General features: G+C 36.3%; 1 protein-coding gene and 2 pseudogenes across 2 annotated transcripts; all 3 read right to left on the bottom strand.

Moving 5' to 3' along the window:
- Positions 1-385: 385 nt before the first annotated feature.
- LOC145613585 (aldehyde oxidase GLOX pseudogene) lies at positions 386-2,051 on the bottom strand (annotated as a pseudogene).
- A 1,664-nt stretch (positions 2,052-3,715) lies between these two features.
- LOC145615491 (aldehyde oxidase GLOX pseudogene) lies at positions 3,716-5,326 on the bottom strand (annotated as a pseudogene).
- A 1,590-nt stretch (positions 5,327-6,916) lies between these two features.
- Positions 6,917-16,920, bottom strand: LOC145614760 (protein DECREASED SIZE EXCLUSION LIMIT 1-like). Of its 2 annotated transcripts, XM_081669826.1 has the most exons (15): positions 16,808-16,920; positions 16,082-16,268; positions 15,925-15,987; positions 15,596-15,667; positions 15,428-15,484; positions 15,105-15,298; positions 11,807-11,865; positions 11,630-11,723; positions 11,018-11,084; positions 10,388-10,470; positions 10,216-10,307; positions 9,546-9,652; positions 7,776-7,839; positions 7,533-7,664; positions 6,917-7,029 (listed from the first exon to the last, which is right to left on the bottom strand). In XM_081669826.1, the coding sequence occupies exons 2-14, from the start codon at positions 16,186-16,188 to the stop codon at positions 7,560-7,562; spliced, it is 1,164 nt and encodes a 387-aa protein (XP_081525952.1). In that variant the 5' UTR covers positions 16,189-16,268; positions 16,808-16,920; the 3' UTR covers positions 6,917-7,029; positions 7,533-7,559. The 2 variants fall into 2 exon arrangements, with proteins under 2 accessions (XP_081525952.1, XP_081525951.1); XM_081669825.1 differs by lacking the exon at positions 6,917-7,029 and having other exon boundaries at positions 7,307-7,664.
- Between the last annotated feature and the right edge of the window lie 984 nt (positions 16,921-17,904).

Below are 17,904 nucleotides of genomic sequence, written 5' to 3'. Positions count from 1 at the left end.
ATAAATAACTACGGATCGAGTACATAACATTGAATTCGTTAGAAAGCTATGGAGGTCCACTGCACCGTCCACTCCATTCATGGCTGCTACACTGTATAATTTTCCTATAGTTCAACTTTTTTTTTTCTCAAAACAAAATAAAATTACTTCGAAATTATTTACATAGCTAAAAGTTTGTTATAGGTTGGACCACATATTTAATATGTACAACACCTTCCCTATAAATTAAATTCTATACCAACGTTTCTTAAAGAGATCAAAATTTGTACATTTGACAATTTGACATCTTCTTTCTTGGTTTTTAGTTTGTATTTGAAAAAAAAGAATTATTCATCAATTGAGTTGTATAAACTAGTACATAAACTTTAGTACGTACAAGTCAAAATCACGCAATTTGAAGCCAAATCCCTATACTAGGAACATTTTGGTGTACTACAAACAACAAATAATAACCGGGTGGGGCAACATTAACGGATCCGGGTGTTTTTACCTCGACTTTAAATTGACCCGGACCCGTGTGCTTTACAAGGTTTACATTGGTTAGAACCAACAATCTTTGGCTCATTGAGAAAGAATGTGTGTTAAAGGGTGGTCTTAGCATGGTGATTTTAATTGAATCTAGGTCAACCAACCCCTTAACCATGAAGTTGACCTTGAGATTTTTTCCGTAATGGATCTTATAGCCCGAAAGTGGGAAGGTGATATTCGGGCGACGCTCGGCGTTGCTCGGATGCAAGTATGAAGGATAAAATGCTTGTAAGCTAAGTTCGGTAGGGTATAGCACATTTGTGAAGTTGTAGTATCTATGAGGGTTACTCCCACCTACTATAACCCGTCCGTCTCGTAGTAAAATCGCGCTCGAGTGGTACATCCTTGGGGTTTGAGTCGATTTTTGGACTTTGAACCTAGACCCTTGGGCATTATTCGGGTGGTAGAGCACCGGGCTGAGAACTGGGTCCCGACCCAGTTCCCAGCCTGCAGTACCTGACCCTACCCCGTTAATTAATAGGACTTCCCCATGGGGCAGAATCAACATATCACCCATACATCGAGGCATTGGCATAGTCTCGATGGCCCATGTGGGTTTTTGATCAGTAATTTTCATTCTCGCACACGTATCTAGAGCTGGCAAAAACTGACCCATATTAAGTGCCTTCAAGTATGACCCGGGCGGAGCTCCTCCACATATTAAAACCTCCATTTCAACATTCGATCCAAGCTCCAAATTCTTCATTGGTAAAAGGACTGCGGATCCGGTGCTCGGATAGCTCCGTGGTTCGCCACCCGGAATAGTAGGATACGTCCGTACAACCACATTTCTAGTATAGTCCAACAAAATGGCCTTATTATTAGCAAAAATGAACAAATTTCCATCCACGTGAAGAAACACAAAAGGGTACAAATTGTTCTCAACTTGATTATCATGAGTTTGTGACAAAAATGGCAAATTATAAAGCTTTGTTTTTGGATAAAATTCATAGTTAAAAGCCCTACGACCACCTATAATAATGGACCGACCATCAGGCAAGACGTGGTTCGTGGCGTACCACCGACGTTCCAACAACTCGTTCGGGTGCTCCACCCAATCGCAACCACTACAAGACGGTTGGAAAGTTCTAACCACGCGAACTCCATCATTGAAACCACCGGTTTGGACTAGGGTACCGTTGGGTAGGGTGACACCGGAGGAACACCACGTGTCAGTTAACACGGTGAGGGGACGGAAGGTGTTGGAAAGAGAGTCGTACTCTACGGAGTGAGCCGTACAATCAACTTGCAAGGCCTCGTCGTTGGAGTCCCTACGACAATGGCCTTTGGGTAGGGGGAGTCTTGACTCACCAAAGTCGGTCCTATCAAAGATGATAACACGATCATCATTTAAAAGTTGCATGTGCATGGCAGAAATGCCGATACTTTTTTGTAGGAGCTCCCATCGACCACCCCCCTTAGCAAATGTACTACGGGGGGATAGGACGAGGATGGTAAATAAGAGGAGAAGAGTATGTAACATGAAATGAGATATCAAAAATTGAGTATCAAAGTAATTGAGTCTTTTTTGGTGGTTTTGGTTGGTGTTTGGTTAAAGGAAGAATTTATATAGGAGAAATAAATGTGTACATAACTATGGTAGTGTTGTTTATATATGTTTTTTATATTTAGTTGGTTGTATTGAATTGGGAGATTTATGCGAAATACATGTTGGAAGGCAAAAAAAAAAGACAGTGATTTTAGTGGGAATTATTGTAGCCTTATTGGTAGGGAGTGAGAGCACATATTATTAGCTCATCATTGAGCCTTGCCCCTTACAATTTGCATCATGCAAAGTGAGGGTCCTCTTTCTTCTACTGATTTTTTGAAGAAACTGTTTTATACTATCTCCGTTATTTGAGGAAGAAATGTCATATTAGATGTTGTTCATTGCTAGCGGTTTAAATGAATGGAAGCAAATTAAATCAATACATAGCATGCTTAAAATTTATTTCAATTTAGTATGAGTTTGATCTTGAAATTATAACTAAAGTTTTATATCGATCTATCTAAAGAAGTTCAACTTGTAAAACTACTTTGTATGTAGCTATGTCCTAATTTGTGCCTTTTATTCTATCATACTCTATTTTGCAACCGTATTATATCTAATACATGTGTAGAATTAGTACAACAACTCAACAAGATCCCAGAGCCTTTATTTTTCCAGCTAAAAAACTTGTATATTCTGGGGTCACCGACTAGAAAATGCTTTCGCTAATATAATTTGATCCACAAGTGCATAAATAGTGGTGGATTGCTCTATTTAAGCCTCTATATATATTGACCACTAATAAATAAAGTTACTACTTTCACTTTTTGACTCAAAAAGTGGTAAACATTGTATGGACTAAAGGAACAAAAAGAAGATATCAATTACAGTACATATTTGATATTTATGTATAGCATAGTCCTATTAATTACATTATGCTATACGATATGGCAATATGTAGTTATATGACATGAAAAACATTTTTGGCTCGAATTTTGAGGAATTAGAGAAGAAATAGATAGAGTAGAATGACTTGTATTGCTTTATTATTACAAATATATTTTCCGATATTTCATATCTCTAACAAATTTGTTCTAATCAATTTGGTACAAAACACTTGTGAGTTGTTACATAAAATTTATATTTGGTGTTCAACTTTACAGTTTACAATATAGCAAGTTGTACTGTATCAGGTGCACTATTTAATCAGAAAGGCCATGCAACCTCTTACACAGAGGCCCAATCAATGACTGCTTTATTCTCACTTTCTCCATCTATACTACTATAAGGACATATGGTAAAAGTAATAAAATAAAATATAAAAAATCCCCATTTCTCAGAAATAAACCAATAGAATCTAAAAGGCTTCCTATCTCATGATAGAATTTTTTTTTTTTCCACAAGATATTTTTCTTCATATGTTCAATTTCGTATACAAGCTGGTGTTTAAAATTACTCGCTTTGGTGTTATAAATAGAATAATATACATTTACAAGCCAGGAATAACAGTAATCAAAGTGCGTGTTGAAAATTTAGGACAGACAACATGTGTAGAAATAGAAAAAAGATAATGTGTTATTTAATTTGAATCAAAGAAAGTACATGTGATTAATCTAAAATATTAACCAAGATTGGCTTGGGTACAAAATAAAATTAATTGACAATTTTTCCTATTTTAATAAAAAAAATTAAAAAAAATCATTCAAGTTGAACCCAAATTCCTTTACTAGGAATATTTTGGTGCACCACAAATATCATGTAAAAACCAGGGGGAGCTATGTTAGTGGACCTAGGTGTGACAATCTTGACCTTATACTGGCCCAAACCAATAGGCATAATTGGCCCTTTTTTGGTCAAAACTAACATTCTTTGACTCATAGAAAATGAATGTGTGTTAAAGGGTGGTCTAAGCATGGTAACCTTAATTGAATCCGGCTTAGTCAACCCTTTAACTGAAAATTTGATTGTAAAATTTTTCCTGTATTTGATCTTACCACCTAAGTTCTTTGTGGTTATAACGGGTCTAAGCCGTGTTTTCGACGAATCCAAGTATGGTGGAGAAAATGTCTCTAGGCTAAGTTCGGTAGGGAAGAGCACATTTGTGAAGTTGTAGAAAGCATGAGGGTTACTTCCCCCTACTAAAACACGACCATCTCGTAACAAAATTGCACATGAATGATACATCCTAGGGATTGTAGCGGGATTTTGTAACTCGAACCTTGATCTGGGAGCTTCATTTGGGTGGTAGATCATGGGAGTTAGGACTGGCTCGCGTCCTAACTCCCACCCTGCAGTACCTTTCCCTGCACCGTTAATTATTAAAACATCTCCGTTAGGAAGGACCACCATGTCACTCATGACTCGAGCCATTGGCATAGTCTCGATGGTCCAAGTAGGGGTAGGATCAGTATACCTCATACGTGCACACGTGTTTAGAGCTGGCAAAAACTTGTGCGAGTTTAATGCTTTTAAGTAAGAGCCCGCGGGTGCACCACCACATATCAACACCTCCGCTTCGATTTGATCCGAACCCATTTCTAAATTCTTTAAAGGCAAGAGAACTGCTGAGCCCGTGCTAGGGTAGCTCCGAGGGTCACCCCCCGGGATAGTAGGGTAAGTTCGTACAACTTCGTTTTTAGTATAATCGAATAGAATGGCTCGATTATTAGCAAAGATGAACAAGTTCCCGTCTACATGAAGGAACACGAAAGGGTACAAATTGTTTTCGGCTTTAGGATCAGTTGTGTCCTTTAAAAAGGGCATTGTAAAGAGTTTAGAGGATGGTGTTTTAGGGTAGAATTCGTAGTTAAAGGCTTTTGTACCACCTATAATTATCATTCTTCCGTCAGGCAATGCGTGGTTAGTAGCATACCATCGACTTTGCAACAATTGTTTAGGGATTTCAACCCAATCACATGTTTTGCAAGACGGTTGGAATGTTCTAACCACGCGTTCCCCATCTTTGTACCCGCCACTCTGTACGAGGGTGCCGTTGGGGAGGGTGGCACCGGAGGAGCACCAATTGTTGGTTAACACCGTGAGGGGCCGAAACGTGTTGGATATAGAGTTGTATATTGCGGAGTGGGCTGTGCAATCTTTTTTGAAGCATTTGCCGTTGGCAAGGGTGAGGTTTGAAGGGCCGAAGTCAGTTCTATCATATATAATGACACGGTCATCATTTAGGAGTTGCATATGCATCGCGGAAATGCCAATGCTTTTTTGTAAGAGATGCCATCGGCTTCCCCCTGCAGCAATTATACTGCGGGGAAGAAGAATAAAGAGAGAAAATAAAAAGAACATATGTGACATGAGATAAGCTAAGATAAGTATATAATACAAATCGAGTTAGAAAATAAATGTAAGACGTGGTTTTTGAGGTTGTTGATGGTGAAATATGAAAGATGATATGTAGGATATATATATACACACACATGCATGTAAGAAAACAAGCCTATGTTTGGGAGGAATGTTAGTAGTTAGTGAGAGAATAAACCATATTATTTTTTTATTCATTAAGCCATGTTCCTCATATAATACTATATGAATAAATAGTTTAGTTGCGAGTAGTAGCCCATACATAGAATCTGAGTCCCTATAATTATGGGATTTTCTAAGGAGCATCAACGTTTTGATTATTACAGTTCATTTTGCTATGATTTTATTAATTTATTCTATAACTTTTGGATGTTGAATGTTTATATCATAATAACTGTAATCATGCAAACATGATATTAAATAGGTTTACGAATAGGCATTATATTGATCAGGATAGTGACTAGCTCGAGTTCGAGGAAGAAGATATTGGTGAGTCATCGTCATGACCCTTTCCTTTTTGAAATTAAAAAAGGTTATTAGGCTATGAGTTATGAAGTTACGTACTACGTATGATTTAACTTACTCGTGTATAGTCGACACCAACACAAAAACCAATTCAATCAAACATGAGTAAGAGTAACATGATTAATTGCCGGCTCTAATTTTCATACATAATTATACTCAATTAGATTAGAATATGTAATGTTTTATGAAATTATATCAATCAATCATTATATGTTATCTCAAGGTCTCATTACTCTTATTTATAATATATACGAAAGTCTAAAAATGCAAAGAATAATATTATGCACATACATGGTTTTTTTTTTTTTAATTTTATTTGGTTTGACAATTCAATCATCAATTCATCAGTAACAATAATTTGCATTCCTATGTTTACGGCTTACTGACATTATTCAAATATTGAGTCAATGTTTGACATTCCAATTGCTAATAAACACCTCATATACAGATTAAATGTACATGTAATAATGTTAAAGTTGTTACTAATACTATGTAGTATTAACTATTAAGTAGCATAATTTTATCTACAACATATCAATAATTCAGTTATGTCCAACTGTCATGCCATGCAAAAATTCCAACGCTCATGCTAATATGCCATGCAGATCTTTATAAAAGATTTTCGATTTTTTAATGTGAGTTGTGCTTAATTAGTTGAATATTATTATGGAATTAAAAAAAATTCACCCTTTATGATCTTTACATATGGATGTGTGCTATTTTTTAAGATCAAGTATGAGTCATCTTGATCTGATTTCATGCTATGTATTCGAGTGAGTGATTATCAAGAATGTAAAATGAATCTGAATTTGTTTAGATCGAACTTTGTGAACCCAACCGGAGTGTTGTAACAATGATCAGCTCAAGGAAAATACCGAAGTAATTGTTTCTGTATGTTAAAACTAGATTGAACTCTCAAATGGTAGCAAAGCAATACTATATCAAGAACTCTAAGTAATGCGTATACTGCAGAACTTTGGGAAAATATGCAAGCAAGCTATTGTATGCTTGTACGTACCATAGCTTAGTGTCATCGATAACAATCTAGAAACACCCCTTGTAATCGTGAGATGTGCCAAAGAAGTTACCAGCCATGCGCAGGTGAATGTGGTGATGTCTGGCAAAGCAATGGTGAAGCAGCTAAGGAAAGATTTGCCAGATTAGAACGCGATCTGAAGAATATGTCCATGATTAATGTTCAGTGAGAAATCTGAACTTTAAATCGAAAAGATGCTAACATCTTTTCAGCTGCAATAAGTAGTGTATATCATCTGAGTCTGAGGTTTTTTTTTTTTTTTTTTATTTTTTTTATTGCACATGATCATCTGTTTACCTTTCATTGTTTGGCTTCTTTTTTTTTTTTTTTTCAAATTTATTCCTTTTGTAAAAAGATATAGAATAACTGAAAAAAAGGAGATTCTTTTTCCTTTTATGCATTTTGAAAAGTATTATTTTGTAATTTTCTTCTAAATTATCCCTCTTTTCAATTTACATAAGAGTAAATTAGTTGTCATGAAAAAAAACATAATTTCAAAATGCAGGGTAACTAATTTATAAACAAAAACAACTATCATGAGCAAAAACTCTGTAGTCTGTAGTACTTAAATCACCTATTGTAAGACATTCGTTATAACAATGAGAACAGCTGAGAACTCGGACTTGATTAGAAGATTACTTGAATCATTAATTGCACCACTTTGATTCAGTCAGTGTTTCGAGGTGGATAAAGCTCCCATAGAGCAACTGTGGTATCTTCTGATGAAGAAGCGAGCAGCTTAGAGTCCCTAGAGAATGACACTGCATTGCACTGCAACAAGACAAAGAGCAAGTATTAGGATAAACAAAGACATATATACCAAACTAACAGTGGCAAACTTAACAATCCAAGCAATTTTGTAACAGCAAGCAAAAGAGATACCAATGCACTGTGATACTTGAGTATAGCAAGAGCATTTCCTTTCCGATAGTTGTATATCCTGACTCTGTCACATCGTGAATAAACAAAGAGGAACACATGTAAGATGTAACTTCACAAAATGTTGATTCCAAGCAAGAAACCATTGATTAAAATATACAAACTGGTAGAAAATTGTTTTTAAAACACTAACAATCAGCTTAACGGTCTAACCTACTCCAAAGCTAGTTGAACCTGACATTGATAAAGATGGGGCTGAGACCAAAGAGAGCTAGGCTGGAGTCGAAGAAGCAGGCTTAATACGTAGTATATTTAAAAAAAATACTTATGAGGATCTCAAATGGTTAGCGAAATCCTAGATATAGGAATATTTTAAGAGAGAAATTTTAACAAATACTTGTGAGGATCTCAAAGGTCAGCAAAATTTGGAAATAGGACTATTTTAGGAATGTATCTTCTTAGTTGGAGATTGTAATGAAAGCTCGAGTTACTCAAGGTCAAGCTGAGTTACGAACCAAGTCTGGAATGGCAAAGATCAATACACTTGAGCTCAACTCGGATTGATATAACCTTTACTCATAGTAAAGCATTATGAAAAGGGGTGGTAGTAATATAGTATAGTCAGTAGAAGTAATCAAGGCATTTACAAGCAGTAGCACAAGGTATAAGTGGGAGCAGGGAGGAGTGCATGCCACCAAACCAGCTTTTGCTTAATGCTAGAAGATGGTCCGTTCCTTGGGATGAGTGCCACAAATTCCAAATAAAAGGTCCATGTCCCAAATGAGCTTTATATGGACCATGTGTCTAGTGGCCTATCACCTTCACCGTAATGTTTATTTTACAAACTCGTTCATAACTGTTGCTTCACAAGGACAGCCAATGCCTCTAATAGACATGCTTGAACATTGAAGCCTCGCCTCTTGCATGTTATGGTTCAATGGAAGTCAACTTCCCATATTAAATATTTTGACTCCTGCACTACAGTTCTTATCTGGTAACTCTAAAGCAACAAACTCCTCTGCTCCAAATGCTTCAGAGTATCAGACGGCAGCATTGGAGCCAACACCCTTTGCAGTAAATTGTAAGACATATAGCCCATTGATAGACTTTACCATTGACGCTGCTGGTTTATCATTAAAGAGCTGATGGCAGTGCCATATAGGGTCTTCATCTCAATAATGAATAACATACAGGTATACTGAAGAATCACACCACTTGATTTGGGAAAAAAATAGCACACATCTTGGCTTACCCAAAATCCACCTAAAACCAAATCCATATTCAGGAAATTATAAGATAATATATATAATTTTGTTTGACCATGCTTGATGTTTGTGCTATTCAGATTAGGGAAGGACAAAATTCAGGTTAGATTTGGCAGTGACAAACAGATGAAATCTGGGTAGTTCTGTTCTACTCTTGTCTAACTAGGGCAATGGATCATATCTAAGAGTTGACTCAATGGTTTGGATTGAATGAAAATTAGTCATTTAAAAAGTCTGTCTGCTTATAAGATGCAATGCAGTTGTGAGCTGTGTGCCTGTGTAGAGTAGAAAGTGAAGATTGGCGAAACAGGAAGGAATTAACTCAATCGGTGTAGGTAACAAATTGTCACCAAAACAGAAGCAAGATGACTTAAGCAATGATTAGATTGTCAAACGTAACCAATAACAGGGAAAGACACTGACAAGATTCAACAACATTAACATAGAAGTTAGAAAAGCACTCGCATAGGTTTTAAGCAGATTAAAAAGAAATTGAAAAACAACCAACCTGTGGTCCCATCCAGCAGTAGCAGCAATTTTACCATCTGGACGAATTGAAGTGCCTGCTATTCCAGGTCGCTCCAAGCTAATTTCTTTCCTGACCACACAAGTTCCCTAGATAGAGTAGACAACGACATCATCTAAATCTCAATTACAACAAAGACTTCGACAGCAATTATTGGAAGAAACATTGTCAGACAAATTAGCAGCAGCAAGGGATATTAAGTTCCTTTTAAGTACAGAACAAAAATTGATAAACCATATGATATACCATCTTCCCATAAAAGTAAATAATACGTAGTAGTAGAAACTATCAAGAAATGAACGCTGCCAAACTGATAAAACAAAATAAAGATACAATTAACTAGAAGCAGCAAATTGTAACAAGAATCTACTTATGACATTGGAATATTAACATTAGAGATCTTAGAGCAAAACATCCTTTCTACTGTATGCACTAGTAATCTTCATCTGGATCTAATCAAATTCAGCCCCGTATCATAATGGTGTAACAATCTATAAAACAGGGTTAGCTTGTCCATTATATTGATCAAACTCCATCCTAATGTCTAGGCCTAATAAGACAATATGCTCTACAAAATATGAGACACATGATAATTATACATAACAGTAGCCTTCAATAGAACATAAGCTGTGCACAGAATAAAGGAAAATACCATATCGTAATCTAAACTAAATAGAAGGATCTTGTCATCTGCAGCGCCAGCAACACCTCCTTGGCATGATTGATCAACTGCCAAGCTAATAACTGCATGCAAGAATTGACACATATCACACCTATTCATGGAAAATTACAAAATCTCCATGTCAGGAAGAGGGCAGCAAAACCTGGTTCTGAATAGTACTTTACAGAAGTCAAGGGTTTTGCGGTGTTCCTAATATCCCACCATGCCATAGTCCCGTCCTCATAGCTGTTGTATGCAAGTTATACGATATTAGTATAAGTACAATAAAAGGTTGAATTGCAAGAAAAAGAAAAAAAAACTCCATCAATCAGTAACTTCATTAGCTTAAATCCTTAACAGAACTCCATTGATGCCAATCTCCCAGCTACTCTGAAGTCGTCAAAACAAGCTCATCCAGCACTTTAAAAATAAGTATACCCAGAATTTAAGTAAAAGATGGGGAATAAGTGCCCTTGTTTTGTTATATTTGGTCATATTAATGCTTTTACCCAGATTCTACGTTGAAAACACTCCAAAGTCTTTTATAATAATTCCAGATACCCCAGAGAGAAAGGAACGTAAGAAGCTGAAACCTCTTTGGAAGGGAAACCCATAGTTAAAAGAAAAAAAAATCCCTATTAAGAAGAATGTAATATGCCTTGAAAAGATTACTAGTACAAAGGGGAGAAAATGATGTGGAAGAAACGACAAGAATATCATGGCAGGGTTTCCATTTATCAGAACCTATAATAAATTGAAAGACAGCAGTAATAAAAACTTTTGAAAAGCATACCCTGCCAAGATATGTAAGGACCCTTGGCATTTAGATGGTATAAACGCTTGAACAGCCATGCACATTCCTGCAGAAATATACAGATGCATTACAAAGTTAATCTGGAAAACACAAGTTAATCCCCAAACAAGACCAAAAGTATGTATACTCAGAATGATTGCTGCTGAGGCTATAACAGAGAATTGAAGAAACTCTTGAATGCCTCATCTTATGCTTAAGTGTAACCCCTGTGTGTTGGGACATAAGATGGGATTCCAAGTACAGGAGAAGGGCTTGCGTGCACAAACTTCAGTCACTATAACATTAAATTAAACAGATTCTGCTGTGATCCTATAAAAGTATTAAAGAAGAAAACAAAGGCAAGAAACAAACAAAAATGGTGAAAAATATAGCTCTGCAGGAAAAGAAGGTTTCAGGTTCAGCAGCTTAAGATCACTTTTTACTAACTCCTTATGGAAGCTCTTACTGAAGAAAATCACAATATCTTTAGCATCAACCATTCCTTTTTTATTCTCAGTTTTCTATTATGCCCAGGTCCTGTTTGCTACATAACTGACTATGGAAAACTCTGAACCAAGAGATAATATTGAGTAAAATGCTGATATAACATACCTCTCATTTTTTCGGATTCACTCCCAACTCCATTTGAAAAACTTTGAGGAAGTATCGTACACCTTTCTGCAGTATTGAGATCCCAAATCTCAACCTTTTTCATATTAACGGCATCGATGTCGTAAATAACTTAGAATACAAGAAGAAATAGATTACTAAAGCAAAACACTCATCAACCTGAGAGGGTTGTTCTCCTGCAACTGCAACATATTTTGGTCCTTCAATCTGTATATCATCTAGAGATAGAAAACAAACGATTAATCTTGCCTCACACATATATCCAGCAGAAAACTTAGAATAAGTAACTGCAATTTAAGAAACAATTTGAACACAAATTACAACATATCCATTCATAGCCATGTCTCATTGAAGGGAGGGGGACCTATAAAACATATGGAGTAGTTGGCAGAAGAAAAATACACAACTACCTCCATTTTAAAACACTGCAATTTAGTGCTTGATTGGTGGAAAATAATTAACAGAATCGACAATGATAAAAGTCGAATCTGGCCTACAGTTTTCAATAAGTTCAAACGACAGATTACTGAGTGGGATTTTATATGACCAACTAGCGGTCATGTATGGTTCTAAACATATTATAGAGACCCTGATATGCATCCCTTACATTCCCGAGATTTAGCGATACCGGGTCCCAAAACCTCTAAAATCAGTCCAAAAGTGTGGATCATAGCCTTCACTTTTGGACTTGATTACAAAATTAGTAGGAGTTCTTCCCATAGATCCCACGAAACCCCAAGAGGTAAATTGGATGGTTCCAACCATCCACTTTGCCTTTAATTAGTAATTTTAGCCATTTTCGTACATACCTCCCTTAATTGACTTAAGGTCACCGCAAGCCTTTATATGATCGACTAGTGGTCATATATGGTTCCACACAACATTATATGACCATAGGATGCATTCCCTACAATCTCGAAAATTTTCGGCACCAAGTCTCAAAACCCCCAAAATTAATCCAAAAGCGTGGATAATAGCCTTCAATTTTGAACAATATTTAGACTTTTCCACACCCGGAAAGAAATTTGGCTGGGTTTTTCCCATGGACCCCACGACACTCCAGGAGGCCATTAGAGTGGTTGGCGTTGTCCACTTTGCCTTTAAAGAGTCAATATAGTTGCTTTTGTATACACTTCCTTCTATTGGCTATAGGCCACCACGGGCTTCTATGTAACCGACCAATGGTCATATATGGTTCAAAATGACATAATATGACCTCAAGATGCATCCCCTATGATTTCGTGAGTTTTCGGCACCGAATATTGAACCTCTTAAATTGGTCCGATATAGTGTCTTATAGCCATCAGATTTGGTTTCCATGGAACACTTTTGAGCCTAACAAGATTATGCATCGAGGTGCTTCCTAAGAGAGCTTGGGATACCTATTTGGTGTCCGAAACCAACTCTTTCATGCCTTGGTACACCCTTAATCATGAAGTCTTAAGATTCCCTCGTCTTAGCCTTGCATTGCCTTGACTTGTCCTTGCATATGCTTTAGCCCTAAGACACACTAACTACAATCGCCAAAAATAGATGATTTTGTAAGGATGCGGTGTTTTAATGGCTTGTCCTTGTGCACTGTGCACATGCTACACACCTACAACATGGTCGTGCCTTAGCTAGGATGCACCATCCAACGCCCCAAAAATTAGGCGTTGTACCATGGCCAATCCCATACTTAGCATTTTTACCACCTAAGATGCATCGCTAACCTTGTTTAGCAAAATATAGGTATTTTAGGAAATATGGGGGGAGGGGAGGGACATTTGTGGTTGTGGGGGTGCATGGCCTTGACATAGTGGTACAGAGCACGTGAGAGTGGTGATCGATTATTTTGTTGTGGGCTCCATACTTGTGCATCGAACCACACGCTAATAAACCAGTACATAAATTATAATTAAAGGTCAAAAAGACTAAAGAATGGGTCTCCCACTCTCCCCTCCTCCCTTTCTTCTTCTCACTTAGTGGTGGCTTTTACATATAATTGAGCAAGGTAATAATACTCGCCAAGATTAACTTTTACCGTAGCGAAAAAAGATTGTCCTATACTCACTAAGGAGTTGACACTGAAACTTGATAAACTGTTATAAATTTGTAATATACCAACAGGGCAACAGTTACCAAACCAAATGCAAGATCGGTCAGTTGCAAATTCCAGAATCTGTACCCCTCCTGAAGCAGTAAGTAAAGAAGAGTTCATGGTGTTGCATGATACATGAAATGCAAGCCTAATTTGCCTTTGAGTAAACTAGAAAAGGCTTTAGAACCGGATATTTCAAAAGTTTACAAGAATCACTACATTATTTAATTTAGAGATATCTTGAAGAATATAAACAAAGCATGGCACAACAGCATATTTGTAACCTACATCGAATGGAAGGTTTCCCCAAGTCAATGAAAGCCCACTACATCTAGGGTTCTTCCGGTAATCCAAAACCCCTAAAATATGAGTTATCAGACATATATAATATGGATATGCCGCAAGACAATGAATGACAAGCTTAAATACATACAGCTCATAAGCGCATCTGTTGTTGATGAGCTTAATCATGAGAGCAGATGTCAAAAATGGCGCAGAAAAGTAAATGAACACAGCAATATGACATTGTCGATAGTAGATCGATACTAAAGATGGTATAGAAATAAGTTTCACATATGGTACTGGTAAAAGAGGCAATATGATCCTAACCTACAAGTTACTAAAGAGGAAGCATTAATTTGTAAGTAGTTCAATGAAAAAAAGTGAGAAAGATTCAGCAGTCATACTTTCAACCTTCAAATTGTTGAATATGATTCAAGAAGCTAAGTCCTAGATAGACCTAATAAGCTAGGAATTAGGGTGACAATGATTAGAACCAAAGCTAATACGACAATGGCACTGGTCTTTCATAGGTAAACTAACTGGCATTATTCCTTTCAAGGTAAATTAGCTACAGATTCTTCGTTAAGATGGAATGCTTTAGCCAAAGTTAAAATAAAGATGTCACAAAAGGCAAAGACGATGATCATTTTTTCATTCCACTTTTTTCTTTATGAGGGTAAAAACTTAGAAGGTCCACATCCCAGCCTGTTACTACTTATAGCCTGAGGGCATCAACATATCGCCGTTAGAGAAAGGGAAACGATTATAAAAACTAATTCCTAGCTGGATTGAACCATATAAAATGCCTCATTCATTGGCTTCCTAATACGAACATAAAACAATTTATTCTAATATTCATTACGTTACATCATACAGTAAATCTTAAAGGCACAAATGCTTCGAAAAGAAGCAACGTTTCGTCAACCAATGACAAAACCAGCATCTAATACAATATGAAATAAGAAAAGTAAGATTTAAAGACAAAATCCTATGATCCGCATCTGCAGCGCGGATAGAAAAGATTACAATTATGTTGCTGGGGAAAGGGGAAAATTTGTGCTTTCAAATGATAAAACGGAAGACTGCTAAGCTCACCTGAATGTTCTGGTTGATTTTCTACTGTCTTCTTAGTAGAATCACACAGTAAGTTTGCATACATATCCCCACTACAATCCACGTCCTGCTCCTTAATGGAAGGTTCAGTAGGCTTCAACTTCACAGCGGGCCTTTTCACCAATGATAGCTTGCAAAAATGGTAAGAATTTGTGCTGATAGTGACCGAGGGTGTCCTACCAAAAAGAATCTAACATCAGAAGCTTAAAAGCCCACTTAAACAAACATGAACAACATTAAATAGCAAGGCACACACAAAGTTGGCAACAAAATATGTTTGCAGAAGGAAATTAGGGTCTAAATACCTGGAAAGTCCTCCTTTTTCAAAATCCCACAACTTTATTGTTCCATCCCTGCCCTGACTACATAGAATAACCCAAGCAATCAGCAAAGAGAGAAAAAGGAGCCAAAATGTCACCACAAAATTGCACCAATTCGATTTCTACACAGAAATTAAAGAGAAGTAATATAACCTAAGAACTTTGTCAACTCCAATAGAAGGATCAGAAGCAACACACATAATCCCATGAGCTGCACTGTGAACCCTACAACAACAAAAAATCACCTAGTACAATTCACATTTTATTCATACAAAAACAATTCGATAAATCAATCAAAACCAAAGGCGCATGAATGATTCTTGTGAATGATGAAAGAGGATCTTCACTGTACAAAGACCAAGGCCATTTTTGACCCATGAGTTCACAAGGTACAAGCACATGGGCAAAGAAATAGCCTTGACTGTAACATACATAAGATACAACCGTTTGTAAATAGAAAATTGCCAAGATGAAACAAATACCACGAAGAGTTTAATGTCCGATGCTGCGCTGTGTCCCATATCCTTAACTCACCATCCGAAGAACTGCTAACCATCCACAACATTTTGTAAGTAAAATAACATCTCAAGTTCCAATGACTAACACAATAGAGTATAACTGAAGGAGTAAATTATATACCCAGAAAACAACAAGGGTTTACTCCAATGGAAGCAAACATCCATAACCGACGCACGGTGCCCTTTCAGCACAGCAATTGGATCAGGGGGTGGTCTCTTTTGGCTCATTCTTTCACTCTGCAACTAATTTGTCCTAATTGAACTTCTCTTCTTTCCCAATAAACTCTTATACTTCTTCAAGCAGCATACTATGCATTCCCAACAATTACAACAACAAAAAAATGGTGTAAGCTGCAATTCTAAAGGCGGAAATTATCTAACAGCAAGCATTCATCATATCTTTGATTTGACATATAAATTAACACCCATATAATGTTGAGGCCCCTATTACATTTTCATATAAAGATTATATCTTTGCAACATGAAGCACTTGAATCATTCAATTTTTACTTCTTTATACTGAAAATTTTATCAGGTTAACACTTAACAGTGCCATCTTTTTTATAATATTTCAAGGAAATTTAATTTATTTACTGAAAATAAACTTACCCAATTAAAATTGGTGGCTTACCGGAGATTTGACATCCAAATTAACTTGTAACATTAGCTGATTTTTCAATTTATTCCCAAAGTTTTTATTTTAATTTTATACCGGAAAAATCAATAAAGAGAAAATATAACTACAGTATATGCGCTAAGCATATTGACCAAGAAGAAACAATGGAAATTACACTCAAAAAATTTTAAAAAAAATTATTAAAAAAAAATGAATGAAATTGTTATGTACCTGGTGATTTGCCTTGCCAGAAATCAGAGTTAACACTGAACAGAGAGGACCGACGATGAAAGACAACAGAAAAAATGAACAAAAGGAAGACTTTAGCCAAGTTGTGTTTGACGGGTATCGGGGTTTGGACTTTCTAGCTTTTAGGGTCTATTAGTCAAAGGCCTCGAGGGCTGTGAAATCGGGTGTTTGAGTCGGGTCTTGCTAATTCGAACCATATTAGATCTATTCAGTTCAAGGGCCTTTTTTAGGATTTTGAACTAGTTTTTGGGTCTATTCTCTTGTGTTGAAATTCAGTTCAGTTTAGCTCAGCTTAGTTCAGTTCAGTTCAGCTCCCAATTTCCTTCTCTTATAAAATATTCATTTTAGTTCAGTTCAGTTCGGTTCAGCTGAGTTCAGTCAATGAGAACAGGCTCTTTGGCCCGAATAATACCCCAGGTCATTATATGCATATTATAAATGAGGTTTTATAATAAAAATTTGTGATAAAATACAAATATAGATTAAATTAGTTGCATTTGTTGTAAATAAAGGAGTAATCTAGTACAAACAGTATAAAAACATTTAAGTAAGATAAAATAGATAATATCACAAACAATAAAATAATATCGGTGCATCGTGATGCAAATCACTGACTTGAAAACAAATTTTCGGCGCAACCAATGTGACCAATTGTATTCGTCGGCACGAACCCTAAGGTAAACACACCACTTCCACATAAAGACACTTTTGGGTGGAAGATTTATCAAGTAACTTATGCCCAATAGAGAATGTGCTTAGACTATTATGCTTGATGTATTTTTCAAGTGTAAAAATTAGGAGGAAAAAAAAAAAAAAAAAAAAAACTCTTCTTCTATTTATAGAGAAACATGAAAGAACATGGAAAAAGAATCCCAAGCATCAAGGGAGGTGAATTATCACCTTAAACGTCCTCTTAAATGGGGGGTTATGAGAGTTATTTATCAAGAGAATAATGGTGGTGATTAATCACCTTAAACATCCTCTTAAATTGGTATTATAAGAATTATTCAAGGAATGACAAGGCACCATATCATCTTCCTAGTCATGATAACCCGTGGCAGGCTCATGTCTTCACCTAT

The sequence above is a fragment of the Chenopodium album genome, chromosome 25, assembly GCF_948465745.1.
Source record: "Chenopodium album chromosome 25, dcCheAlbu1.1, whole genome shotgun sequence".
NCBI classification, from domain to species: Eukaryota; Viridiplantae; Streptophyta; class Magnoliopsida; order Caryophyllales; family Amaranthaceae; genus Chenopodium; species Chenopodium album.
This window is presented reverse-complemented; position numbering and strand designations above follow the sequence as displayed.